The sequence below is a fragment of the Nomascus leucogenys genome, chromosome 10, assembly GCF_006542625.1.
Source record: "Nomascus leucogenys isolate Asia chromosome 10, Asia_NLE_v1, whole genome shotgun sequence".
Taxonomy (NCBI): domain Eukaryota; kingdom Metazoa; phylum Chordata; class Mammalia; order Primates; family Hylobatidae; genus Nomascus; species Nomascus leucogenys.
In genome coordinates this window covers 62,604,441-62,630,502 of record NC_044390.1, presented here as the reverse complement: position 1 = coordinate 62,630,502, position 26,062 = coordinate 62,604,441, and the positions used below count along the sequence as shown (strand labels likewise).

Sequence of the window (26,062 nt, the reverse complement as noted above, 5' to 3'; positions counted from 1 at the left end):
GCGACAGAGCAAAACTCCGTCTCAAAAAAAAAAAAAAACAAGAGGGGTGAGATGGGGTCTGTTTCAGACGGGGTGGGTGGGGAAGGGCTCCCCAAGGAGGTGACATGTGGGCTAAAGGCTTAGTGAAGAGGGGGAACGAGCCTGATGAATGCCTGGGGGAGGATGTTCCTGGCAGATGGAAGAGCAAGTGCAAAGGCCCTGAGGTGAGCGGGGGCCTGGGGTATTGAACAGTGAGGAGGCCACTGTGGCTGCAGGAGAGTCAATGTGTGTGGAGGGTGGGATATGAGGGCAGAGGGGATGGGGACAGATCGTACTGGGCCTTGTGGGCCACCATGAGGACCTTGCTTTGTTTTTTTGTTTGTTTGTTTTTGTTTCTGAGATGGAGTTTTTGTTCTGTTGCCCAGGCTGGAGTGCAGTGGTGCGATCTCTGCTCACAGCAAACCTCCGCCTCACCAGTTCAAGTGATTCTCCTCCCTCAGCCTCCCGAGTAGCTGGGACCACAGGCGTCCACCACTTCCCCCTGCTAATTTTTGTATTTTTTGTAGAGACAGGGTTTCACCATGTTGGCCAGTGTGGTCTTGAATTCCTGACCTCAAGTGATCCACCTGCTTCAACCTCCCAAAGTGTTGGGATTACAAGCATGAGTCACCGCGCCAGACTGAGGACCTTGCTTTGACTCTGAATGAGCCGGGAGCCATGGGAGGGCTCTGAGCTGAGGAGAGATGTGAGCAGCGGATTTAGGTGTTAACAGGATTTCTCTGTCTGCAGTGTAGGGAACAGACTATCAGAGGCAAGGACGTCTACGAAAGAGTCTATTATATTTGTCTAGGGGAGAGATAATGGAAGCTCTGACAAGGGTAATAGTGATGGAAGTGGTGAAAAACGGTCAGATGCTGGTTATATTGGAAGGCATCAGCGTTTTGCTGATGTGCTGGCTATGGTGGTGTGGTGGGAGGAAGAGAGAGGAGTAGGGGTGCGTTTCCAGCGGTTCTGGCCTGAGCCTCCCGGAGGATGGAGCTGCCATGGGGAAGACCGTGGTGGGATGGGGAGAAAGATCTGCAGGGAGGACTGAGAGCTCAGTTTTGGACTTAAGAATTTGAGCTACCATTTATGTATTTATTTATTCTGTTTTAATTTTTTTTTTTTTTTTTTTTTCTGAGACAGAGTCTCACTCTGCTGCCCAGGCTAGAGTGCAGTGGTGCGACCTTGGCTCACTGCAACCTCCATCTTCTGGGTTGAAGTGATTCTTGTGCCTCAGCCCCCCGAATAGCCAGGATTACAGGCGTGTGTCACCACGCCTGGCTAATTTTGTATTTTTAGTAGAGATGGGGTTTCACCATGTTGCTCAGGCTGGTCTTGAACTCCTGACCTCAAGTGATCCACCTGCCTTGGCCTCCCAAAGTGCTGGGATTACAGGCGTGAGCCACTGCGCCTGGCCTATTCTTTTTTAATTAAAAAATTTTTTATTTCAGTAGTTTTTGGGGTACATGTGCTTTTTGGTTACATGGATGAATTCTATAGTGGTGCATTCTGAGATTTTGGTGTGCCTATCCCTAGAGCAGTGTACACTGTACCCAATATGTAGTCCCTCACCCCATCCCAACCCCCCTCCCTGAGTCCCCAAATTCCATTATATCACTCTGTATATCTTCACACCCTCATAGCTTAGCTTCCACTTATAAGTGAGAATACAGGTTATTTGGTTTTCCATTCCTGAGTTACTTGACTTAGAATAATGGCCTTCCAGCTCCATCCAATTACTGCAAGAGACATTATTTTGTTCCTTTTTATGGCTAAGTAGTATTCTATGGTATATATAGACCATATTTTCTTTATGCATTGAGCCGCCTTTTAGAAAGCCAGGTAGAAAGATGGACTTGAGGCTGGGCGCGGTGGCTCATGCCTGTAATCCCAGCACTTTGGGCGGCCAAGGCGGGTGGATCAGCTGAAGTCAGGAGTTCAAGGCCAGCCTTGCCAACATGACGAAACCCTGTCTCTACTGCAAATACAGAAATTACCAGCCTGACCAACATGGTGAATCCCCGTCTCTACTAAAAATACAAAAATTAGCCAGATGTGGTGGCATGTGCCTGTCATCCCAGCTACTCAGGAGGCTGAGGCAGGAGAATCACTTGAGCCCAGGAGGTGGAGCTTGCAGTGAACCGAGATCATGCCACTGCACTCCAGCCTGGGTGACAGAGTGAGAGTCCATCTCAAAAAAAAAAAAAAAAAAGGGCTGGGCGCTGTGGCTCATGCCTGTAATCCCAGCACTTTGGGAGGCTGAGGCGGGTGGATCACCTGAGGTCAGGAGTTCGAGACCAGCCTCAACATGGAGAAACCCCATCTCTACTAAAAATACAAAATTAGCCGGGTGTGGTGGTGCATGCCTGTAATCCCAGCTACTTGGGAGGCTGAGGCAGAAGAATCGCTTGAACCCGGGAGGCGGAGGTTGCAGTGAGCTGAGATTTTGCCACTGCACTTCAGCCTGGGTAACAGAGCAAGATTCTGTCTCAAAAAAAAAAAAAAAAAAGGAGGGTTGGGGGTTGGGGGTTGGGCGTGGTGGCTCATGCCTGTAATCCCAGCACTTTGGGAGGCCAAGGCAGGCAGATCACGAGGTCAGGAGATCGAGACCACATTCCGGCCAACATGGTGAAACCCTGTCTCTACTAAAAGTACAAAAATTAGCTGGGCATGGTGGCGTGTGCCTGTAATCCCAGCTACTCAGGAGGCTGAGGAAGGAGAATTACTTGAACCCAGGAGGCGGAGGTTGCAGTGAGCCGAGATTATGCCACTGCACTCCAGCCTGGGCAACAGAGTGAGACTCCGTCCCAAAAAAAGAAAAAAAAAAAAGGAAAAAGGCACATGGGGCAGAATCCAAGACAGACTAGGCGTGAGTGTCCAGCTGTCATTTCCCAGTGAAATCATGGATGGCACTTAATTCTCCCAACAAGATGTGTGACAACGCGCAAGCAGTACTGCCAACCAGAGACGCTCCTGTAAGCCTGGGTGTCCAGGGTTTTTACTGGGGGTCAGTCACATATGCATGGTGGCTGACCTGAGACTCCAGCCCCTTCAGAGGTCAAACTGATACCCAGTGGCTCCAGGCCGTGACCATCGATCACAACATTAACATACAGCATCCAGTGTGGCCCCAGGCCCCGGGTAAACCAAGACACTCTTATCAGTCAGGACTTTCCGAGGGCTTAGAGGTTCCCTCCCAGAAGCTGGTCCAGGGCCGGTCCTTTTTTTGGAATGTGTGGGGTTTGGACAACCCAGGCCTGCTGCATTCACCCCTCGCCGCATCCCACCACTGCCTTCTGCAGCTCCGCACTTTGCTTTGAATAATAACAACCCCAGCAACAGCGGCCATCACAGGCCCTTGTTGCTGAGCGCTTGCTGTGTCTGGCTTATTGACTCCTTCCTGCAGTGCGGAGAGGCAGCCGCCATCAGCCCATTCGTACAGGGAGAAACTGAAGGTCTCAGAGGGCCCGGGTTGTGCTCAGGATCACATCACACAGTTCATAATTGGTGGAGTCAAGATCAAGCCCCCGTCTGCCTGCCTCCAAGCTCTTCCACAGGGCGCCTATGGCCTCTGGAGCCACGGTTGTTTTTTGCTTTTTCTATTTTTTTAAGAGTTAAGGCTGGGCGCGGTATCTCTTGTCTGTAATCTGAGCACTTTGGGAGGCCGAGTCAGGCAGATCACTTAAGCCCAGGAGTTCGAGACCAGTCTGGCAAACATGGTGAAACTCTGTCTGTACTAAATATATAAAAATTAACCGGTTGTGGTGGGGGGTGCCCATAGTCATGGCTACTCAGGAAGCTGAGGCATGAGAATCACTTGAAACATGAGAATCACTTAAACCTGGGAGGTGGAGGTTGCAATGAGCCAAGATCACGCCACTGCACTCCAGCCTGGGTGACAGAGTGAGACTCTTTTTTTTTTTTTTTTTTTTTTGAGACGGAGTCTCGCTCTGTCGCCCAGGCTGGAGTGCAGTGGCGCAATCTCGGCTCACTGCAAGCTCCGCCTCCTGGGTTCACGCCATTCTCCTGCCTCAGCCTCTCCGAGTAGCTGGGACTACAGGCGCCCGCCACCACTCCCGGCTAATTTTTTTTTTGTATTTTTAGTAGAGACGGGGTTTCACCGTGGTCTCGATCTCCTGACCTCGTGATCCGCCTGCCTCGGCCTCCCAAAGTGCTGGGATTACAAGCGTGAGCCACCGCGCCCGGCCAAGAGCGAGACTCCTAAAAAAAAAAAAAAAAGCTAAAAAAAGCCCATTTTATTATAGAAATGTATAAATATATAGAAATGTAGAAAGAACATAAGTGAATAAGCATATATCTCCCAGGCAGGAGATTTTAAACAGAGGCAGGGGCAGGGTAGAAGTGGCAGAGGCGGGTGAGGCCGGCTGGGTGACCATTTGCTGATGACTTAAGTCCTTTGAAGATGTGGCCTGGGCAGGGAAAGAAGCAGCATAGCCTTGGTTCGAACAATAGCTTGGTTGTTCACTAGTGATACGGGTGACCTTGGCGGGTGACCTCTCTCTGATCTTTTTTCGCTGATTCATTCATTCATTGAGTTCGCTCAGTAAATATTTATTGAGCACCTACTGTGTCTCTGGAATGGCTCGAGGCTCTGGGGGACAGTGGACAGCGTGACAGATGTGCCTCACAGGCTCTGTTCTACTGAGGAAAAGACCAGCAACAAGGTAAAGAAGTGAAATTTGGCCGGGCACAGTGATTCACGCTTGTTATTCCAGCACTTTGGGAGGCCAAGGTGGGCGGATCACTTAAGGTCAGGAGTTCGAGACCAGCCTGGCCAACATGGTGAAACCCTGTCTTTATTGAAAATACAAAAATTAGCTGGGTGTGGTGGCAGGTGCCTATAGTCCCAGCTACTCGGGAGGCTGAGGCAGGAGAATCACTTGAACCCGGGAAGCAAAGGCTGCAGTGAGCCGAGATCGCATCACTGTACTCCAGCCTGGGTGACAGAGCAAGACTGTCTCAAAAAAAAAAAAAAGAAAGAAAAAAAGAGAAAACGTCTGGGTGCAGTGGCTCACGCCTATAATCCCAGCACTTTGGGAGTCTGAGGCAGGTGGATCACATGAGGTCAGGATTTCGAGACCAATCTGGCCAACATGGTGAAACCCCAACTCTACTAAAAATACAATAATTAGCCTGGCATGGTGGCACACGGCTGTGATCCCAGCTACTTGGGAGGCTGAGGCAGGATAATTACTTGAAGCCGGGAGGCAGAGGCTGCAGTGAGCCAAGATCACACCACTGCACTCCAGTCTGGGCAACAGTGAGACTATGTCTCAAAAAAAAAAAAAGAAGTGAAATGTATTAAAAGATGTTTCCTTGTGGGGGCCCTGAGGGGGAACCATCCGTGGTGTCTCTCCTGGCTTCCTGTAGCTGCCAGCAACCCTTGGTACTCCTTGGCTTGTAGATGAGTCACTCCAACTCCTATCTCCATCTTCCTGTGGCTGCCTTCTCGGTGTCCTGTGTGTGTCCTTTTCTGTCTCTTATAAGGACACTCTCATTGGATTTAGGTTCCACTCTAATTTAGTATGATCTCATCTATATCTTTACCTTAATTCTACCTGCAAAGACCCTACTTCCAAATGAGATCATATTCTGAGGTTCCAAAGGGATGTAAATTTTTAGGGGACAACATTCAACTCATTATACCCAGTAAATTTGAATTTCAGATAAACTGGATAATTTTTTAGTACAGTATAAGTGTGTCCTATGCAATACAGTCATCCAATATTGCATGGGACATAGTTAAACTAAAAAAATTGTTTGTTGTTGGGCCGGGCACGGTGGCTCACGCCTGTAATCCCAGCACTTTAGGAGGCCAAGGCGGGTGGATTGCTTGAGGTCAGGAGTTCGAGACCAGCCTGGCCAAACTGGCGAAAGCCTGTCTCCACTAAAATACAAAAAAAAAAATTAGCTGGGCATGGTGGTGGGCACCTGTAATCCCAGCTACTATGGAGGCTGAGACAGGAGAATTGCTTGAACCCAGGAGGCGGAGGTTGCAGTGAGCCGAGATCACGCCACCGCACTCTAGCCTGGGCAACAGAGTGAGATCCCGTTTAAAAAAAAAATTGTTGTTGATCTGAAATTCATATGTAACTGGTGTCTTACACAGTCAGCCCTCCATATCCATGGGTTCTGCATCTGTGGATTCAACCAACTGTGGATAAAAAATATTTGGGAAAAAAATTGCATCAGTAGTGAACATGTACAGACTTTTTTTTTCCTTGTCACTATTCTCTGAACAATGTAGCATTACAACTATTTACATAACATTTTCATTGTATTTGGTGTTATAACTAATCTAGAGAGAGATGATTATTTAAAGTATACATGGCCAGGCACAGTGGCTCATGCCTGTAACTCTAACGCTTTGGGAGGCTGAAGCGGGAGGATTATTTGAGGACAGGAGTTTGAGACCAGCTTGGACAACATAGTAGGGCTCTGTCTCTGCAAAATTTTTTTTTTTTCTGAGACAGATTTTTGCTCTGTTGCTGAGGCTGGAGTGCAGTGGCGTGATCTTGGCTCACTGCAACCTCTGCCTCCTGGGTTCAAGTGATTCTCCTGCCTCAGCCTACCGAGTAGCTGGGACTATAGGTGTGCACCACCATGCCTGGCTAGGTTTTGTATTTTTAGTAGAGACGGGGTTTCACTATATTGGCCAGGCTGGTCTCGAATTCCTGGCCTCAAGAGATCCACCCTCCTCGGCCTCCTAAAGTGCTGGGATTACAGGTGTGAGCCATGCGCCCAGCCTCCATAGTTTTTTTTTTTTTTAATTAACTGTGCGTGATGGCACACACCTATGGTCCCAGCTACTCGGGAGGCTGAGGCAGGAGGATTGCTTGAGCCTGGGAGGTTGAAGCTGCAGTGAGTCATGATTGCAGTACTGCTTTCCAGCCCGGGGGACAGAGCTAGACCCTGTTTCTTTTTTTTTTTTTTTTTTTTTGAGACGGAGTCTCGCTCTGTCACCCAGGCTGGAGTGCAGTGGCGCAGTCTCGGCTCACTGCAAGCTCCGCCTCCCGGGTTCACGCCATTCTCCCGCCTCAGCCTCCCGAGTAGCTGGGACTACAGGCGCCCGCCACCACGCCCGGCTAATTTTTTGTATTTTTAGTAGAGACGGGGTTTCACCGTGGAGCTAGACCCTGTTTCTAAAAAAATAAAAATAAAGTATATGAGGGGATGTGCAGAGGTTATATGCAGATATGTCTTTTTTTTTTTGGAGACAGTCTCACTCTGTCGCCCAGGCTGGAGGGCTGTGGCTTGATCTTGGCTCACTGCAAGCTCCGCCTCCCGGGTTCATGCCATTCTCCTGCCTCAGCCTTCCGAATAGCTGGGACTACAGGCATGCGCCACCACACCTGGCTAATTTTTTGTATTTTTAGTAGAGACGGGGTTTCACCGTGTTAGCCAGGATGGTCTTGATCTCCTGACCTCGTGATCCACCTGCCTCGGCCTCCCAAAGTGCTGGGATTACAGGCGTGAGCCACCGCGCCCGGCTGCAGACATGTCATTTTGTATCAGGGGCTTGAGCATCTGTAGGTTTGGGTATCCATGGGACATCCTGGAACTGATCTCCTATGGATACCAAGGGATGACTGTATTTTTCTTTTTTCAAAACCTAATAAGGAGAAAAGGAAAGCAAGGGAGGGGGTGGTTTTCAGTTTCAGGTAAGGTGTTCAGGAAGGCCTCACTGAGCAAAGGACATTTGAGCAGAGACCTGAAGGAGAGGGGAGCAAGCCCTGTGGAGATCTGAGGGAACCCCACGTGCAAAGGCCCTGGGGCAGGAGTGTGCATGGTGTGTGGAGGAACAGCCAGGAGGCCTGCGGGGCTAGAGCCCGGCGAACCAGCGGAAGAGAGCAGGAGGTGAGGGCAGAGGGAGGGGGACCTGGGGCCAGATCCTGCAGGGCCCCCCTGGGCGGTGGTGAGTACTTTGCTTTGACTGAGTGGGCCGGTGGCTAAGCCGAGTGTTCTGAGCAAAGACTGGAATTGCTATAGGTGCGAACTGGCGCCCTCTGGTGGCTGCTTGGGGAACCCACTGGGGATGGGGACGGGGCAGGGAGAACTGCTCCCAGGCCAGGGAGGAGAGTGGCTGAGACCACGGGTTGAGGAACAGTCAGATTTTGCATCTGTTTTGAATGTGGTGCCATCACGATTTGCCAATGGGTTGGATGTGTGAGAAAGGGAGGACTCCAGGATGACCCCCAGGCTTTGGGCCTGAGCACCTGGAAGGATGGAGTTGCATCTTTTGAGATGGGGACGAGGGTGAGAGAGCAGGTTTGGGGCATCGTGGGTTTGAGAGGATGCCCTTGCGAAGGTGTTGAGAGGCCCACGGCGCATCTGTATGGAGGTATTGAGTAGACGCCCAGCCGTGTGAATCTGGAGCTCAAGCGAGATATCTGGACTGCAGATGGAAATCTGGGAGTCCTCAGTAGACAGATGGCATGTGACAGCCACAAGGGAATGCTTGATGGTGGAAAATGGCAGCAGCAATTGCCACGAAGACCCAATTAAGTTATTCTTTTTTTTTTTTTTGAGACGTAGTCTCACTGTCTCCCAGGCTGGAGTGCAGTGGCACTGTGTTGGCTCACTGCAACCTCCACCTCCTGAGTACAAGCAATTCTCCTGCCTCAGTCTCCCAAGTAGCTGGGATTACAGGCGCGTACCACCATGCCTGGCTAATTTTTGTATTTTCAGTAGAGACGGGGTTTCACCATGTTGGCCAGGCTGGTGTCAAACTCTTGACCTCAAATGATCCACCTGCCTCAGCCTCCCAAAGTGCTGGGATTACAGGCGTGAGCCACTGTGCCTGGCCCCAATTAAGTCATTCTTTTAGCAGATGTTTGTGTGAGGCCCGGTGCCAGGTGCTGTGTCTTCACTGAGGAGTGAAATTGGGCCTGCATCGTGCGCTCTGGGAGCTGAACGTGGGTGGTGGGTACGGTCATGAATGAGATGCTCTCCCCAGTGGTGGTTAAGTTCAGACCATGAGGGCGAGGGGCATGGTGCCCTGCAGGCAGATAACAGAGTGGACCTTGGTTGCTATACTGGGGTCCGTGTGCAAATTAGAAAAAGGTGCCTCTTTCTCTAGCCTGGAACTGTCCGTTATAGTAGCCATGAACTTCATTAAATTTAAATGTACCCCAGGCGGAGTGGCTCATGCCTGTAATCCCAGCACTTTGGGAGGCCAAAGTCTGGGTGGGTGGATCACGAGGTCAGGAGTTCAAGACCAGCCTGGCCAACATAGTGAAACCCCGCCTCTACTAAAAAACAGCACACACACACACAAATTTAGCTGGCATGGTAGCAGGCTCCTGTAATCCCAGCTACTCCGGAGGCTGAGGCAGGAGAATCACTTTAACCCAGGAGGCGGAGGTTGCAGTGAGTCAAGATTGCACCACTGCACTCCAGCCTGGGTGACAGAGCAAGACTCTGTCTCAAAAAAAAAAAAAAAAAAAAATTTAAATGTAGACACTAGCTGTTAAAATTTGACATAACTAAAACAAAATTAAAAATGTTGTTTCTCAGCATACTGATCACGTTTCAGGTGCTCAGAAGCCACCTATGGCCAGTGTCGACCTTATTGGACAGTGCAGATCTAGAACATTTTCCTCACTGCAGGCAGTTCTAGTGGACGGTGCTATTCTGTTCCTTTATTTCCATCTGAAGTGTGGCTGTCATGATAAATGGACAGGTCTGCCCTTAGATCTGGTACCTTTGTGCAGTGCACATCCTGCCCAACCACACAGGGTGGCCCTGCTCAGTTTGATGAGTAGAGGAAGGCTGCTGCTTTTTTTTTTTGAGACAGAGACTCACACACTGACACACTCTGTTGTCCAGGCTGGAGTGCAGTTGGCGCGATCTCAGCTTACTGCAACCTCCACCTCCAAGGTTAAAGTGGTTCCCATGCCTCAGCCTCCAGAGTAGCTGGGATTACAGGCGCCCACCACCATGCTCAGCTAATTTTTTGTATTTTTGGTAGCAACGGGGTTTCACCACGTTGCTCAGGCTGGTCTTGAACTCCTGGCCTTAAGCAGTCTTCTTGCCTTGTTCTCCCAAGGTGTTAGGATTACAGGCGTGAGCCACTGCCCCGAGGCACTATCCGAGGCTTTTTGATAGTGATAATGGACCTAGAAAATGACAGAGAGTAAGACTTCAATCGTGAAAAGGGAAGGAGGCAGGAAGGGGGTAGAGAGAGTCTTCCAACAGCATGTGCAAAGTCTCTGTGGCTGGAGGAACTAAAACCAATCTGGTTTGTTGTTGTTGTTGTTTTGAAGACAGGGTCTTCTCTGTTGCCCAGGCTGCAGTGCCAAGCTGTGATCATGGCTTACTATGGACTTAATCTCCTGGGCTCAAGCAATCCACCTGCCTCAGCCTCCTGAGTAGCTGGTACCACAGGTGTGCACCACCACGCCTGGCTAATTTTTATACATATAAATGTATTTTTGTTTTGGTAGAGATGGGGTCTTGCTGTGTTGCCCAGGCTGGTTTCGAACTCCTGGGCTCAAGCAATCCTCCTCCCTCGGCCTCCCAAACTACTGGGATTACAGGCATGAGTGATCTCGCCCAGCCAACCTAAAGACAGTCTGGATGGTATGGAGTGACCGAGAGGATTTGTGGTCCTGTGAGGCCTTGCAGGCCCTACTAGGAAGTGTGATCCTGATTCCCGAGGGCAGTAGAAGCCTCAGAAGGGTTTTAGCAGGAGATTGACATGGTCAAATGTGTCATTCTGGTTACACCACTTCCTGGCCATGTGACCTCGGGCAATTACTTAACCTCTCTGTGCCTCAGTTTCCACATCTGTAAATTAGGAGTTTCACACTGTGAGAATGTGCATGTAACATACTTCAATCTGTGCCTGGCACATAGTAAGTGCTATGTAAATGTGCACCATTATCATTGATGATGATTGTTGTTATTTTATTGTTTGACAAGATCTCCCTGGAAGCTGTGTAAAGAACCGATTGGCAGGCGATGGGGTGTGTTACAGGATTTGGGGAGACCATTGAGAAGGCTGTTGGGCTCATCCAGGCAGGATGAAATGGTGGTGGCTGGCATGGACTGGGACAGGGCTGGTGGGGAGGAGAGAGCTGGGTGAAGTGCAGTCTGCTTGAAGGTGGAATCAGCAGGATTTATTGTGACAGGGAAGGGAGCAGCAGGGATCACGTGCAATGTCCAGGTTTTTGGCCCAAAGCCCCGGGAGGATGTGAAGTTTCCAGAAGAGAATCTGGCTCACAGTGGACATTTGATCGATGCAGATTTCTTTCTCCTCCAGCTTTCAAACTGCAGCTCAGCCTGGGAATGGAATTTCTCAAGGTCACTCTGTAAGTCCCAGAACTGCTTGACCAGCCTAGGCTGGAGGATGTGAGCACAGCCCTAGGACTTACTTCAGAGGAGGATTTTCTTGGCTTGACTCTTTATCTTTTTCTTTTTTTTTTGAGACAGGGTCTCGCTCTGTCACCCAAGCTGGAGTGGAGTGGCACGATCATGGTTCACTGCAGCCTCAACCTCCTGGGTTCAAGTGATCCTCCAACCTCAACCTCCCAAGTAGCTGGGACCACAGGCATGCACTATTGTGCCTGGCTAATTAAAAAAAAAAAAAAGACCGGGTGCGGTGGCTCACACCTGTAATCCCAGCTTGTTGGGAGGCCAAGGCAGGTGGATCACAAGGTCAGGAGTTCGAGACCAGCCTGGCCAATACGGTGAAACCCCGTCTTTACTAAAAATACAAAAAAAAAATTAGCCGGGCGTGGTGGTGCTCGCTTGTAGTCCTAGCTACTCAGGAGGCTGAGGCAGGAGAACTGCTTGAACCTGGGAGTCGGAGGTTGCAGTGAGCTGAGATTGCACCACTGTACTCCAGCCTGGGCGACAGAGCGAGACTCCATCTCAAAAAAAAAAAGAGAAAGAACAAGAAAAAAGGGCTTAGCAAGGTGGCTCATGCCTGTAATCCCAGCACTTTGGGAGGCCGAGGTGGGCAGATCACATGTCAGGAGTTTGAGACCAGCCTGACCAACATGGTGAAACCCCTTCTCTACTAAAAATACAAAAATTAGCCGGGCATGGTGGTGTGCACCTGTAATCCCAGCTACTCAGGAGGCTGAGACAGGAGAATCACTTGAACCTAGGAGGTGGAGGTTGCAGTGAGCTGAGATTGTGCCACTGCACTCCAGCCTGGGCGACAGAGCGAGACTCTGTCTCAAAAAAACAAAAACAAAACAAAACAAAAAAAAACAGGCCGGGCATGGTGGCTCATGCCTGTAATCCTAGCACTTTGGGAGGCCAAGGCTGGCAGATTGCCTGAGCTCAGGACCAACATAGTGAAACCAAGACCAGCCTGGGCAACATAGTGAAACCTCGTCTCTACTAAATACAAAAAAAAAAAAAAAAAAAAAAATTACCCAAGCGTGGTGGCATGTGCCTGTAGTTACAGCTACTTGGGAGGCTGAGGCAGGAGAATTGCTTGAACCCGGGAGGTGGAGGTTGCAGTGAGCCGAGAACGTGCCACTGCACTCCAGCCTGGCAACAGAGTGAGACTCTGTCTCAATAAAATAAATAAATAAATAAATAAGTAAATAAATGAAAGTATCTGGAAAGGGACGTCCTTAGGTGTCCCTAGAATCCTTCATGCAGAGACCTAGCCCATCATTTTCTCTCTGACTCTCCTCTTAGGCCTTGTATGACCCCATCAACCCTGACAGGGAGACCCTCGAGCAGCCATCACTAACGGACTCCCAGCGTCTGTCTAATGAGCAGGAGGTGCTTCAGGCTCTGGAGCCCCTGCTGGCCCAGGCCAACTTCTCCCCGCTGTCTGAGGACACCCTGGCCTACGCGCTAGTGGTCCACCACCCTCAGGATGAGGTCCAGGTACTTGGCTCCCCAGGAGAATGAAACTCCCAGGAGGCCTCTAGGGTGGGGCAGAGCCTCTGAGAGGCATGGGCTGCTGGGAGTTGTAGTCCTGAGCCCGGGACTCTGGCCCATATGACGCACTTGGTGAACTCAGAGAAGGTGCTACTTTTGGCTGGATGCAGTGGCTCAAGCCTGTAATCCCAGCAGTTTGGGAGTCCAAGGCGGGTGGATCACCTGAGGTCAGGAGTTCAAGACCAGCCTGGCCAACATGGTGAAACCCCATCTCTACTAAAAATATAAAAAATTAGCTGGGCATGGTCGTGGGTGCCTGTAATCCCAGCTACTGGGGAGGCTAAGGCAGGAGAATCTCTTGAACCCGGGAGGTGGAGGTTGCAGTGAGCTGAGATCGTGCCATTGCACTCCAGCCTGGGCAACAAGAGTGAAACTCCATCTGAAAAAAAAAAAAGGAGGTGCTGCTTTCTCAGGTCACTTCACTGCCATCTGTTGGAAAAGTATCAAATGATATGGCTGTCTTAGGGCAAGAGACTTAGCACCATCTGCCAAAATTGTAATAATAAATAATATAATACAAGGCCAGGTTCAGTGGCTCATTCCTGTAATCCCAGCATTCAGGAGGCCGAGGCAGGAGGATCGCTCGAGCCCAGGAGTTCCGGACTCATCTAGGCAACACAGAGAGACCCCGTCTCTACAGAAAATACAAAAATTAGTTGGATATGGTGGTGTGGGCCTGTAGTCCCAGCTACTCGGGAGGCTGAGGTGGGAGGATCATTTGATCCCAGGAGTTTAAGGCTGCAGTGAGCTGTGAACCATGATCTTGCCGCTGCACTCCAGCCTGGATGACAAATTGAGACCCTGTCTCAAAAAAACAAAACAAAACACACACACACACACACACACACACACTCACTAAAAAAAAAAAAAAAAAAAAACCAAGCCCCCAAAAGCACTCGAAATGCTAACAAAATTATAAGAAATACTAAAATCAGCTGGGTGCAGTGGCTCACACCTGTAATCCCAGCACTTTGGGAGGCCGAGGTGGGCAGATCATTTGAGGTCAGGAGTTTGAGACCAGCCTGGCCAACATGGTGAAAACCCATCTCTACTAAAAATACAAAAATTAGCCAGGCATGGTGGCGGGTGCCTGTAGTCCCAGCTACTTGGGAGGCTGAGGCACGAGAATCACTTGAACCCAGGAGGTGGAGGTTGCAGTGAGCTGAGATTGTGCCACTGCACTCCAGCCTGGGTGACAGAGTGAGACGCTATCTCAAAATAGAAATAAAAATAAAAACAGAAAAAAAAAATACTAAAACCTCCCCAAATCCCACATTTTAGTGATTTTAAACTGCAGTTTTTCCAAAGTCATGTTTTGTCATCTCTGAAATTGGGATGTAATTTACAGGTGGTGGTGTGACATCATTTAATTGGCAGCGTATTTTATTTTTAGTTGCTTCATAAAATAATCGGGTAGAGTCAGTGGCACCTTAGATTCTAGGAAATATGGTAATAAAGATGACTTCTACGTGAATGGCACTGTGTTAGATGATGAGCCCTTGTGCAGTATACGACATGGACAACCATATGTGACGGCCCTGCCTAGATGGTAAATGGTGATAAGTGGGAAACGGGAATTATTTAGGGGCAGGGCATCTGATTCTGGTATCCTGCCCTTAACACACCTGCGCATGTTCACCCGCCACTGCTTCCTTCATCCCCCCGGCAGGTGACAATAAATTTGGATCAGTATGTCTACATGCACTTCTGGGCCCTGGGCCAGCGAGTTGGGCAGATGCCCCTGAAGTCCAGCGTGGGCTCCAGGCGTGGCTTCTTCACCAAGCTGCCCCCTGCAGAGAGGTGAGGCAGCCCTTGTTCCCCAGCTGCAGCAAGAGGGAGCAAGGTTAGAGTCAAGAGGGGACTGACAGGTCAGTGTCTGGTTTGGGTGTCCGGGCCCTGGGTGGGAAGTTGAGAAATGGAAGGCGTGACTCATCCAAATGCTGTCTTTTCTTCTCAAGGGAAAGTGAGTACCACACTCAATTCCCAGGGGAAGAGAAAGGATGGGGACAGTTCTCCCCATTTTCCAATAAGGAAAACTGAGGCTCGGAGAGGGAGGTCCACATTCTGAAGATGCGGCACGGCCAGGATTCCAACAAACAACCTGCACGTCCAATACCAGGGATCGATGGCACGATTGAACCGATCCCCTGTGGTTGGACACAGCTGATCTCTGGTTTCTTCCCCATGATTACTGAGTCGCTTTTAAGATGGTTGTGCGACTGTAGAGCCAGAGTGAGTGTCCTAGGACTGGAGGGGGCTCCCCAGGGCAGTGCAGTCCCGATCCTGCCTCTGTCTCTGTCCCTCAGGAGATACTTTAAGCGGGTGGTGCTGGCAGCCCGGACCAAACGGGGACACCTGGTACTGAAGAGTTTCAAGGACACGCCACTGGAAGGCCTGGAGCAGCTGCTGCCGGAGCTGAAGGTGCGCACGCCCACCCTGCAGCGCGCCCTGCTCAACCTCATGCTGATGGTCTCTGGCGTGGCGATCTTCGTCAACGTGGGCATGGTGGTGCTAACCGACCTCAAGGTGGCCACCTCCCTGCTGCTGCTGCTCTTCGCCATCTTCATGGGCCTGCGGGCCTCCAAGGTGAGCAGCGCCTGCCACGCTTCCTGCGGCCCTGCGCTGTGGGGACCAGGTCAGGCCCCCTATAGTTGTCTCTGTTTCATGCATTGTTCCTGCGACATGCTCTCCTCCCTCCCTCCCTTCCTTCCTTCCCATTCTTCTTCTTTTCTTTCTCTTCCCTTCCCTCCCTGTTCTTCCTTCCTTCCTCCTTCCCTTCCTCTCTTCTTTCCTTCCTCCCTCCCTCTCCTCCCCTTCCTTTTCCCCTTTCCCTTCCCTTCCCTTCACTTCCTTCTTCCCCTTCCTTCCACCTCCCCTCCCCTCCTGTCCCCTCCCCTTCCCCCATCCCTTCCCCTCCCCTTCCCCCATCCCCTTCCTCTCTTCCCTTCCTTCCTTCCTGTTCCTCTTTTCCTTCCCTTCCCTCCCTCTCCCCACCTCCTTCCTCCCCACCTTCCCTTTCTCCCTTCCCTCCCTTCTTGCCCTCTCCTCCACTCCCCTCCCTTCCCCGTCCCTTCCCTGCTTCATTTACTCAACATCCCTTGGCGGGGGTTCTTAATCTCTCTGAGCCTCAGTTTTCTCATCTGGAAAATGGGGATGATAGTGAGATCTGCCTTGTAGGGTTGTGAGCATGAAATGAGTGAGTCTGTGAGAAGCACTGGGCAGTGCTCGGCTCATGGTAGGGGCTACATAAGAGTTGACAGCCGCTCACTGAGTGCCGGCTTTAGGGGTGCTTTAGTGATGTGGTGAAGGGGGTGTGTTCTGGAAGCAGACTTCTTGGATTTGAATCTGACTGTACTCTCTTCTCGCTGTGTGATCTTGAACAAGTTGCTTAACCTCTCTGTGTCTCAGCTCCAAAATCTGCAAAGTGGGGATGATGGTGGGACCTAACTCATAGAGGTGTTGTGGGGATTAAATGAATTAACATGCGCAGTGCTGAGAACAGGGCCTCCCACCGGGCACAGGAGGTACTATGTGAGAGTTAGCTATTACCAGGATGATGATTATTATCATTACTAATTGGGCTGTTTGTTCCAAGTCCCCATCCTGACTGGGTATCATTATCACTGGGGGAGCTGGCTGACAAATGCAGCCTCCTGGGCTCCAGTCCTAGTGGACTGAATTGGAAACTCTGGGACTGGGGCCCAGGGAACTATATTTTTAACAAGCTCCCTTTTGATTCTGCTACATGTGAGTGCCGGGCTGCCTTGAACCGTTGCACAGGTTGTTCACCATCCAAGGATTCGTGGCCCAGGGGCCAGGTGGAGGCTGACACCCAACTTGTGCTCCACTTGCCAAAACTTGTGTCCTGTCTCGAGGCTGAGTCAGCCCAGAGGGGAGCTGCCTTTTACTGATTCTCCCCAGGGTTGGCACCGGCCCCAGGAGTATAGACTGGTGTGAAGCATCTGTCGTGCCCGATCATTCACCTGCTGGCTCATTGGTTTTCAAGCTGTTTTCAGCCATGCTGACAGGCTCTTAGGAAGGCTGGTGATAAATCCTGCAGATAATAGCCAGGCTGTGCCGCCTGAGAGGGTGCTGGCATACTCGGGCCAACAGAGGGGCTGGGGAGGGAGCAATTTCTGCTTGGGACCAGGGCTCAGGTAGGATCTGAGGAAAGCTCTGGAAGATGGGGATTGAGCCTGGTGGAGAAAGAGCCCACGAGCTCAGCCTGGCGTATCTCATGGGGCTGGATCCAGCGAGCAGGGTAGAGAGGGGAGGTCCCAGAGGGTGGTGAGGGCCTTGAATGCCCAGAGTGGCACCCTAGGCCTTATCCTCAGAGCCGCAGGGAGCTGTGGAACGGCTGTAAGCTGCAACCATGGAGGGCAGAGGGCAGGGGCGAGATGAGAGGCAGGGAGGCCGGTGCCTCTGGGGAGAAGACACCGAGTCCCAGCCCACGGTGACTATCGCCTCATCCCTTGCTGGCCCCAGGGGTGCTATGGAGCCTGTCAGGCTCTGAAAGACCCTATTTCAAACCCAATTCACACCAAGCATGGTGGCACATGCCTGTAGTCCTAGCTACTCAGGAGGCCAAGGTGGGAGGATCGCTTGAGCCCAGGAGTTGGGAGTCCAGCCTGGGCAACACAGTGAAACCCCAAATCAAAAAATAACGATAAAAAAGCCCAGCCAGGCACAATGGTTCACACCTGTAATCCCAGCACTTTGGGAGGCTGAGGCGGGTGGATCACGAGGTCAGGAGTTCAAGACCAGCCTGGCCAAGATGGTGAAACCCCGTCTCTACTAAAAATACAAAAATTAGCTGGGCGTGGTGGCACGTGCCTGTAATCCCAGCTACTCAGGAGGCTGAGGCAGGAGAATCACTTGAACCCAGGGGGCAGAGTTTGCAGTGAGCCAAGATGGCATCACTGTATTCCAGCCTGGGCGACACAGTGAGACTCCATCTCAAAAAAAAAAAAAAAAAAAAAAAGCCCAGTTGACAAGTTAATTTAGTGTATTCATCAGGTATTTCCCCACACCTTGGGGTGAGGCCCAGCCTTTACATGTGGGCCCTTGGCTGGGCGCAGTGGCTCATGCCTGTAATCCCAGCACTTTGGGAGGCTGAGGCAGGCAGATCACATGCGGTCAGGAGTTCAAGACTAGCCTGGCCAACATAGTGAAACCCTGTCTCTAATAAAAATACAAAAATTAGCTGGGCGTGGTGGCGCATGCCTGAAATCCCAGCTACTTGGGAGGCTGAGGCAAGAGAGTTGCTTGAACTCGGGAGGCGGAGGTTGCAGTGAGCTGAGATTGCGCCACTGCATTACAGCCTGGGTGACAGAGTGAGGCTCCGTCTCAAAACAAACAAACAAACAAACAAACAAACAAACACAAAAAACAGTTGGCCCTCCCAGACTCCCTCTTGGCTGGTCCCCTTCTGCACTTCAGTTGCTCCCAGATCTCTGTCTTCATTGCAATCCCCTCCCCTAGTCCCCAAACCCTGCTCCTCCTGTTCCCTGGACCCACCCAAGCCCATGTGCAGCGTGTCCCCATGAGCCCGGAGTCCAGCTGCCTCAACCCTCCTGCTCCTCTCAAGTTCCCCATCTCACCTTGGAACAGACACTCAGAGCCCCGCTGCGGGATGTGGGGTGCGGTGCGGGGTGCAAGGTGTGGGGTGCGGAGTGCAAGGTGCGGGGTGCGGAGTGCAAGGTGCAGGGTGCGGAATGTGGGGCCCTCTTTCTTCCAGGATAGAGGGCTCCTTGCTTCTGCGGTTTCCACAGGAGCTCTCTACTGTCTATGATCAGATCAACCAGGAAGCTCCAGGCTCAGCCTCCTGGCTGGGCCCCTCACTCTCACCGTAGGCCAAGCACAGCGTCTCCCCCGACATCTTCTCTTCTGGGCTCCGCATCTATGGATGGCCTGTCATTCCCCCAGTCACTGGCTAGACCCCCAGCCCACCCTTCCTGTCCCACCTCTGTGCCACCCACTCAGGCCCTCTTCCCAGCCTCCAATCAGTCCCTTCCAGCCCATTCCCCATTCTACACAGTTCTGCCCTGCCCCTCCTCTGGGCACAGCCTGATGCCGGGGACCATTCTTCCCAGCCTCACTGGACACAATCCTTCCCCTCGAATCTGCGCCTCAGCTCCTCCTGCATGCTTGCGGCGCCCCCACCCTGCCATCCCTCGCTCTCTGCCTTTGCCTGTGCTGTTCCCTTGGACTGAAATGCCCTTTCCTCTTGTTGGGCTGGCCGACCCCTGCTCACCCCTCACCCTCAGCTCAGAGGCTGCCTGCTCTGGGAAGCCTTCCTGGATGTCCGAGGCTGGGGTGGTGCCCCTGTGGGCTCCTCTATACCCCGGGCTCTACTGTGAAGCCCCTTAGCCCAGCACTGAGCAGGCCCATGGGGCAGCCTGGGGAGGGATGTTGAACTGGTGCCCCTGAGATGCAGCAGCCCGATCCTGCCCTGGAGGGACAGGTGTGGGGTCCCTGGACACAGGCAGTCGGTCTGTAATGGAGGCAGCAGCTGGCACGGCAGGAGCCCGAGGCTGCATCTGCTCGTCCGCGAGAGGTGATGTCCATCCTGAGCCTTGAGGATGAGGCAGTGAACATTTTCCAGGAACACACCAGGGGTGGTTTGGCTTGTGCCTGGGCCTGGAGGCCTGAGAGAGCAGGGCCTGTTCAGGGTAAACCGGCTTATTCACCATGGGCTGCATTCAGAGGCGAGGAGCAGGAGGTGACAGGGAGGGCCTCGTGTGCCGGGCCATGGAGCTTGGACTCTCTGAGAGCACTGGGGAGCCATGGGAGGACAATGAGCAGGGGAGGGGCAGGGGCAGCTCTGAACCTGTGTGCAGACAAACTGGACGGGGAGACTGAGGCCAGGGAGGAGGCTGGAGAGATGCAGGGGGGGATAAAGTCTGAGCCAAGGCTGAGCTGGGGAGCTGCAGAGGAGGAGACGGGCAGAGAGAGTCAGGGGACAGCAGAATGGGGTTGGGACTGGCAGATTGGCGAAGGGGGAGCAAGGATGGTGCCAGGGGCCTGGCCTGTGACTGAGTAGGTGGAGGGGCTGCCCAAGACATAGACCCCAGGGTAGGAGGAGCGAGTGCTGTGCTCATTGTGGACGGTGATGAATGCTGAAGGGACCCTCTAGGTGGCAGGGGGACCCCTCTCCAGGGAGACTGTGGCTTCATCTGTGTGCCACGGAGTGACCTGCTCCTTTAACTAGAATTTAGCTCCATCGGCTTGGCAGATACTGACACAAACCAAATGTGTTTTTCATGCCACACAGTCCCTAACGCATGCTATTCCTGCATCTTGCCCTCAACCGAAGAAATGGCGATTCGTTCCAATGCAGGCACCTAAACTGACTGTGCTGGCCTGGTGAGAAGAGGGTACAGTCCACATGCAAGCGTGTCATTGGTACCTTGCAGGCCATTTCAGCGATTTTCTGGGGTGCGCTGACTTGAGAGGCATTTCACCTCAGGCCTCGGTGTGAGATGGGAACACTCTATGGGCACCCAGCACAGGGTGTGGGTGACTGTTCCATAGTAGCTGCTGTTTGGTAAGTGTTTCTGAGGGGCCAGGCTTTGTCCCAATGTTTTTTTTTTTTTGAGATGGAGTCTTGCTCTGTCGCCCAGGCTGGAGTGCAGTGGTGCAACCTTGGCTCACTGCAACCTCTGCCTCCCGGGTTCAAGCCATTGTCCTGCCTTAGCCTCCCGAGTAGCTGGGATTACAGGCGCCGCCACCATGCCCGGCTAATTTTTTGTATTTTTAGTAGAGACGGGGTTTCACTATGTTGGCCAGGCTGGTCTCGAACTCCTGACCTCGTGATCCACCTGCCTCGGCCTCCCAAAGTGCTGGGATTACAGGCATGAGCCACCGCGCCCAGCTGTCCCAATGTTTTATTAACCGTGTATTGACTTCCTGAACCCTCCCTGGCATCAGCAATTGTTGTACAGACAGTGCTGCCCGAGGACTTAGGTCTTACCAAGGGCTCGCAGCTGGTAAGGGCTTAGTGGGTCAGGCAGCCAGGCCTGCCAGCTACAGGTTCCAGTGGCCCTGAGCTCATTTTGTGGCTGAATGGAGGAATCTGGGTACAGGTACAGGTTTTCTTTTTTTTCTTTCTTTTTTTTTTTTTTTTGAGACTGAGTCTCGCTCTGTCACCCAGGCTGGAGTGCAGTGGCGCGATCTTGGCTCACTGCAAGCTCCGCCTCCCGGGTTCACGCCATTCTCCTGCCTCAGCCTCTCCGAATAGCTGGGACTACAGGCGCCCGCCACCACGTCCGGCTAATTTTTTTGTAATTTTAGTAGAGACGGGGTTTCACCGTGGTCTCGATCTCCTGACCTCGTGATCCGCCCGCCTCGGCCTTCCAAAGTGCTGGGATTACAGGTGTGAGCCACCGCGCCTGGCCGCTTTTTTTTTTTTTTTTTTGAGACAGAGTGTCACTCTGTCACCCAGGCTAAAGTGCAGTGGCATGATCTCGGCTAACTGCAACTTCTGCCTCCCAGGTTCAAGAGATTCTCTTGCCTCAGCCTCCTGAGTAGCTGGAATTACAGGCACATGCCACACACCTGGCTAATTTTTGTATATTTATTTATTTATTATATTTATTTATTTTGAGACAGAGTCTCGCTCTGTTGTCCAGGCTGGAGTGCAGTGGCACAATCTTGGCTCACTGCAACCTCTGCCTCCCAGGCTCAAGCGATTCTCCTGCCTCAGCCTCCCAAATGGCTGGGATTATAGGCACCCGTCACCATACCTGACTAATTTTTTTTTTGTATTTTTAGTAGAGACAGGGTTTCACCATGTTGGCCAGGCTGGTTTCGAACTCCTGACCTCAAGTGATCTACCCATCTCGGCCTCCCAAAGTGCTAGAATTACAGGCATGAGCCACCGCGCCAGGTCTAATTTTTGTATTTTTAGTAGAGACGGGGTTTCAACATGTTGCCCAGGCTGGTCTCGAACTCCTAACGTCAAGTGATCTGCCCTCCTCAGCCTCCCAAAGCACTGGGATTACAGGTGTGAGCCACCGCGTCTGGCCTAGGCACAGGTTTTCAGTGGGAGCTCAGAGGTCACTGGTGCCCTCATTTCTCCTTACCAATATCAAGGATGAGAACAGGGGTCCAAGCAAAGAGATTAACGGTGGGGAAGCCGGCAGCCAGTAGACAGCTGGGCCCAGACCTGCTCTTCCTCTCAACATCCTTCCCCCTTCCCCTCTCCTCTTCTCTTTACAATTTAATTTAATTTTTTTTTTTTTTTTTTTTTTTTTTTTTTTTTTTTTTTTTTTTTTTTTTGAGACAGAGTTTCACTCTTGTTGCCCAGGCTGGAGTGCAATGGCATGATCTCAGCTCACCGCATCCTCCGCCTCCCGGGTCCCAGTTCAAGCAGTTCTCCTGCCTCAGCCTTCTGAGTAGCTGGGATTGCAGTCACGTGGCACCACACCCAGTTAATTTTTGTATTTTTAGTAGAGACGGGGTTTCACCATGTTGGCCAGGCTGGTCTCAAACTCCTGACCTCGTGATCCGCCTGCCTCGGCCTCCCAAAGTGCTGGGATTACAGGCATCCACCACCACACCCGGCTAATTTTGTATTTTTAGTAGAGACGGGGTTTCTCCATGTTGGCCAGGCTGGTCTCAAACTCCCAACCTCAGGTGATCCCCCCGCCTTGGCCTCCCAAAGTGCTGGGATTACAGGCATGAGCCATTGAGCCCAGCTTGCTAATTTTTGTTTAATTTTTATTTTTGTAGAGACGAAGCTTTTACAATGTTGCCCAAGCTGGTCTTGAACTCCTGGGCTCAGGTGATCCACCCACCTTGGCCTCTCAGCGTTGGGATTACAGGCATGAGCCACTGCACTTGGCCTACAGTTTAATATTTTAAACCGTTTTTTTTTCTTCATTATGGAAAAGTTCAAACAAACCCAGAAATAGGATAGTATGATAAACTCCACTAGCCAGCACCTAGCATCAGTAATTAGCAATAGTTAATCAGATTTCCCCTGAAGACCTCACTGTCCTACTATTGGATGATTTTGAAGTAAATCCTACCTAAACTTATTTGGAAATACTTTATTATGTCTCTAAAACATAAGGATGTATTGTTACAAAATCTTTCAAAGCTAAAACTCCTATCATCTGCAAATCTTTGGGCAAATCCATTAATACATGGCTTAGATGAGCAAACCAGTGCAGTGGTTGCTGAAAACTGTAGGCCAGATGGGGCTGGTGGTCTTGGAGCCACTGGAATGAGGGCACGTGTGTTAAAAATACAGATCCCCGGCCAGCACCTTGGGTCACACTTGTAACCCCAGCACTATGGGAGGCTGAGGAGCGAGGATCTCTCCAGGCTGGGAGTTTGAGACCAGCCTGGTCAACACAGGGAGAATCCCGTCTCTACAAAAAATACCGGGCTTGGTGGCGCACACCTGTAGTCCCAGCTACTTAGGAGGCCAAGGCAGGAGGATCGCTTGAGCCCAGGAGTTCAAGGCTTCAGTGCGTTATGAGTTCACCCGTGAATAGCCACTGAACTCCAGACTGGCTACAGAGCGAGAACGTGTCAAAAAAAAAAAAAAAAAAAAAAAAAAAAAAAAAAAAAAAAAGAAGGAAGGAAAGAAAGAAAAACCCCCAAACAGATCCCTCGATTGAGCTCTGGGGACCCGTACTGAAGAGGTCTAGGTAGGACCTCCCTGCCTCCTCAGGGGAGTATGCGACATGGGCCATGCCCCATGCCGGCGTGGGTGACGCCGGGGGTTGTGTATGGGTGGGGGCGCACCCCGAACTGAGCCCACGGGGCGCTGTCCCGCCTGCAGATGTTCGGGCAGCGGCGCAGCGCACAGGCGCTGGAGCTGGCGCACATGCTCTACTACCGCAGTACCTCCAACAACTCGGAGCTGCTCAGCGCCCTGGCCCTGCGCGCGCAGGACGAACACACCAAGGAGGCGCTGCTGGCTCACAGCTTCCTGGCCCGGCAGCCAGGGGGCACTCAAGGCTCGTCCGAAGGTAGGACGTGGCCCTGGGACCTTGCCCCCGGGGGCCACAACCCCGTGAGGTCCCGCCCCAGCGAGACACGTCCCCACCCCCAGTTCCCACGGGTGGACCTGACGGATTTGCGAAGAGACCCCGGTCCTCAGCAGACAGGACCTCCGAATCCAGCCTCTGATCTTGGTCCCTGATGTGACCGCCCTTTCTTAACCTCAGCCTGGTTGGGAGTCTTAGCTCCATGGCACGGCCCCCTCCTGTCACTCTTTCCTCTACCTGAGCTGACACTTTCCAAGAGACCCTGCGCGCTTCCTGTGTGGGCTCTAGGTGGCCCCCTTCCCTACAGGAGTCCCCACCTTCCCTGCCCAAGAGCCCCTGACTGGTCCCCAGACAAGAGCCCCAGAGCTGGGCCTTCTGGCCCTCTCGAGCCTCCTGGGCCTTGTTCCGCTCCCCTCCAAGCCTCAAGATCACTCCTAGGCTTCTCTCAGACCCAGGCCCTTCCTGTTCTTTGCCCTACGCCCCTCCTTGCTTGTCCCTCGAATCTTCCCCGATCTCAGTGTGACCTCAGAACACCTGCCTCTCCCCTTGCAGAGACCTCCAGGTGGCTCCGGTCGGAGGTGGAGAACTGGCTCCTAGCCAAGTCAGGCTGTGAGGTGGCCTTCAACGGAACTCGGGCCCTGGCGCATCTGCAGGCCCTGACCCCCAGCATGGGATTGTACCCACCCCCGGGTTTCCCCAAAGTAGACCCAGTGCCTCCGATCACTTCCGAGCCCCCGCAGGCCACGCCCAGCAGTAACACCCCCTGAGTAGAACCTACCTCCCTGCCCAGTCACCAGGCTAGGAACTAAGCCCCGCCTCCTTCACGACAGGCTGTCAATTACGGTTATTATGCTTTTTCACTCCAACTTCCAATAACTGACAGGTAATTATTTTTGCTACACTGTGTGCTTAAGCAAAGCAGCCAATCAGAGTAGCTAGCAGTTGCTAAGTCTCCCCCGCCCCTTCGATGAACAGCCAATCAAAAGGATTTAGCTCTGCTTCTATTCCATTTCTTAGTCCCACCCTCACCATAAACATCCAAGTGTGGTTTGGCTGAGGAGCTGGGGGTGTCTGCCAATCACAGCTGCTCAGCTCTGGCTTCTGTAAACCGCCAGGTAGAGTTAAAGCTGCGCCCTCCCGAGACTATATATCATTGTCTTTTTTAGCCCGCTCCAGGCAAACTGCCCATCATGTGTACCAAGGCCGTTAGCTCTGCCTCCTGGCAAACGTCCAGTGACAGCTGCTGGGTTCCATCAACCTTGGGCAGCCGGTTGTCGCTGCAGGGAAGCAACCAATAAGAATTTCTAAAGGAAACCTGATCTTGCTATCAATTGCTGCTGCTTAAATGGCAGGCCAGCTGGTCAGCTGCTGATCAGGGTGTCTAGGCTGAAGGAGTTGGAGACCTTGTGCTAGGTAGGTGAACCAGAAACCACCCTCGCCACCAAGACTCGCTCCCAACCTGGCTCCTGGCAACCTCAGGTGCCTTCCTTGCCCAGGTCTTTCACCCTTTCTACAGAAACTACCTCAGTCTGGATTTCCCCACCACCAGCAGCCTGTGCAATATTTATTGGTCTATCAATTTCTCCCCTGTCTCCTGTCCCAAAGTAATAAATCATGTTTAATAAGTCTGGATGAGACTACTCTTAACACACTGCCTTTAGGGTAACCCTGCTCTGTAGGAGCGGTTAAAAAATTATTTTTAAAAATCTAGATGAGTGGGATGGCTGCAGGAGTTGGAGGGAAGGAAAGCATTTGAATCCTGGAAAGAAGGGAGGGACTCTAGGTCCTGGGGTCCCAGACAGAGAAAGCTGTAGTCCTAAAAACAGGCTGGGTTCATGGTTGGTGAAACAAAGACAGTCATAGAAGAGGATCTTAGAAGGATCTGATTCCTGAGGAGTCCCAGGGCCTGATGAACAGAGGAGATAGGGTAGCCATGTGCGATTGTGCAGATTTGCAGATTTTTTTTTTTTTGAGATGGAGTTTCCCTCTTGTTGCCCAGGCTGGAATGCAATGGCGTGATCTTGGTTCACTGCAACCTCCACCTCCTGGGTTCAAACGATTATCCTGCCTCAGCCTCCCGAGTAGCTGGGAGGTGCCTGCCACCACGCCTGGCT

At 51.9% G+C, this 26,062-nt stretch overlaps 1 protein-coding gene across 2 annotated transcripts in view; it reads left to right on the top strand.

The window, feature by feature from the left end:
- Positions 1-25,578, top strand: part of TMEM143 (transmembrane protein 143) — a 30,184-nt gene extending 4,606 nt beyond the window's left edge. For both annotated transcript variants that reach the window (XM_030820975.1, XM_030820973.1), the window contains 5 exons: positions 12,700-12,894; positions 14,618-14,748; positions 15,255-15,534; positions 23,741-23,930; positions 24,501-25,578. In XM_030820975.1, the coding sequence (XP_030676835.1) occupies positions 12,700-12,894; positions 14,618-14,748; positions 15,255-15,534; positions 23,741-23,930; positions 24,501-24,715 (1,011 nt within the window). In that variant the 3' untranslated portion in view covers positions 24,716-25,578. The remainder of the gene's footprint in view (positions 1-12,699; positions 12,895-14,617; positions 14,749-15,254; positions 15,535-23,740; positions 23,931-24,500) is intronic.
- The last annotated feature ends 484 nt before the right edge of the window (positions 25,579-26,062 follow it).